Raw genomic sequence first — 730 nt, 5'->3', positions numbered from 1 at the left:
TTTTGAATATATAAATATTTAGAAAATGTCTAAACATATTTTTTTAAAATAATATAAAAAAAAAAATTTAAAAATCTAAATGGTTTTACATCTATAAATATTTTAAAACATTCACAAAATCTTTTTTAAATGAGTTGAGTAACCCATAGGCAAATGTCCTGTCTAGCTATCCCGTCCCTTCCTCACCCTATAACTTTTTTTTTTTTTTAATTTCTTTTCAGACTCTGCAACAAAACGTCGGTGGGCAGCGACAGCTGTAACCTGATGTGCTGCGGCCGCGGATACAACGCCTACACGGAGACCGTGGTGGAGCGCTGCCAGTGCAAATACTTCTGGTGCTGCTACGTCATGTGCAAGAAGTGCGAACGGACTGTGGAACGATACGTCTGCAAATAAACATTTCTTTTTGCCGACGTCGAGTATTTTTGAGACGGAGATGCCAGCTGGCCCTTTAAAGGGTTAAACAGTACTTTTGTTTTTGAGGAGCTGGAAAAAAACCAATGCGCGTACTAGAAGGGCGAGGTTTGATTGGTCACGGCAGAGAGTCGGCCGGCGGCGATCGATCTGCGTTTTTGTTCCTTTTTTGACGCTCCGGAGTTGGGATTGGATGCTGCCATAGAAGAGAAATGACGGCCCTTCCCCGGCCAATCAGCAATGCTCTAGTGTTTTTAAAGGGGGGCCTTGCAGTCTGCAGTATTGGCTATGTTTCCCACCACCCCCTACACACTAC

The 730-nt window shown here is 42.7% G+C and overlaps 1 protein-coding gene across 1 annotated transcript in view; it reads left to right on the top strand.

Annotated features, from left to right (window-relative positions):
- Positions 1-396, top strand: part of LOC108785620 (protein Wnt-11b-like) — a 7,796-nt gene extending 7,400 nt beyond the window's left edge. Inside the window, exon 6 of the mRNA XM_018554735.1 lies at positions 222-396. Within this exon, the coding sequence (XP_018410237.1) occupies positions 222-396 (175 nt within the window). The remainder of the gene's footprint in view (positions 1-221) is intronic.
- Positions 397-730: the final 334 nt, after the last annotated feature.

The sequence above is a fragment of the Nanorana parkeri genome, unplaced genomic scaffold (genome assembly GCF_000935625.1).
Source record: "Nanorana parkeri isolate BGI_ZX_2015 unplaced genomic scaffold, ASM93562v1 scaffold171, whole genome shotgun sequence".
NCBI lineage: Eukaryota > Metazoa > Chordata > Amphibia > Anura > Dicroglossidae > Nanorana > Nanorana parkeri.
This window is presented reverse-complemented; position numbering and strand designations above follow the sequence as displayed.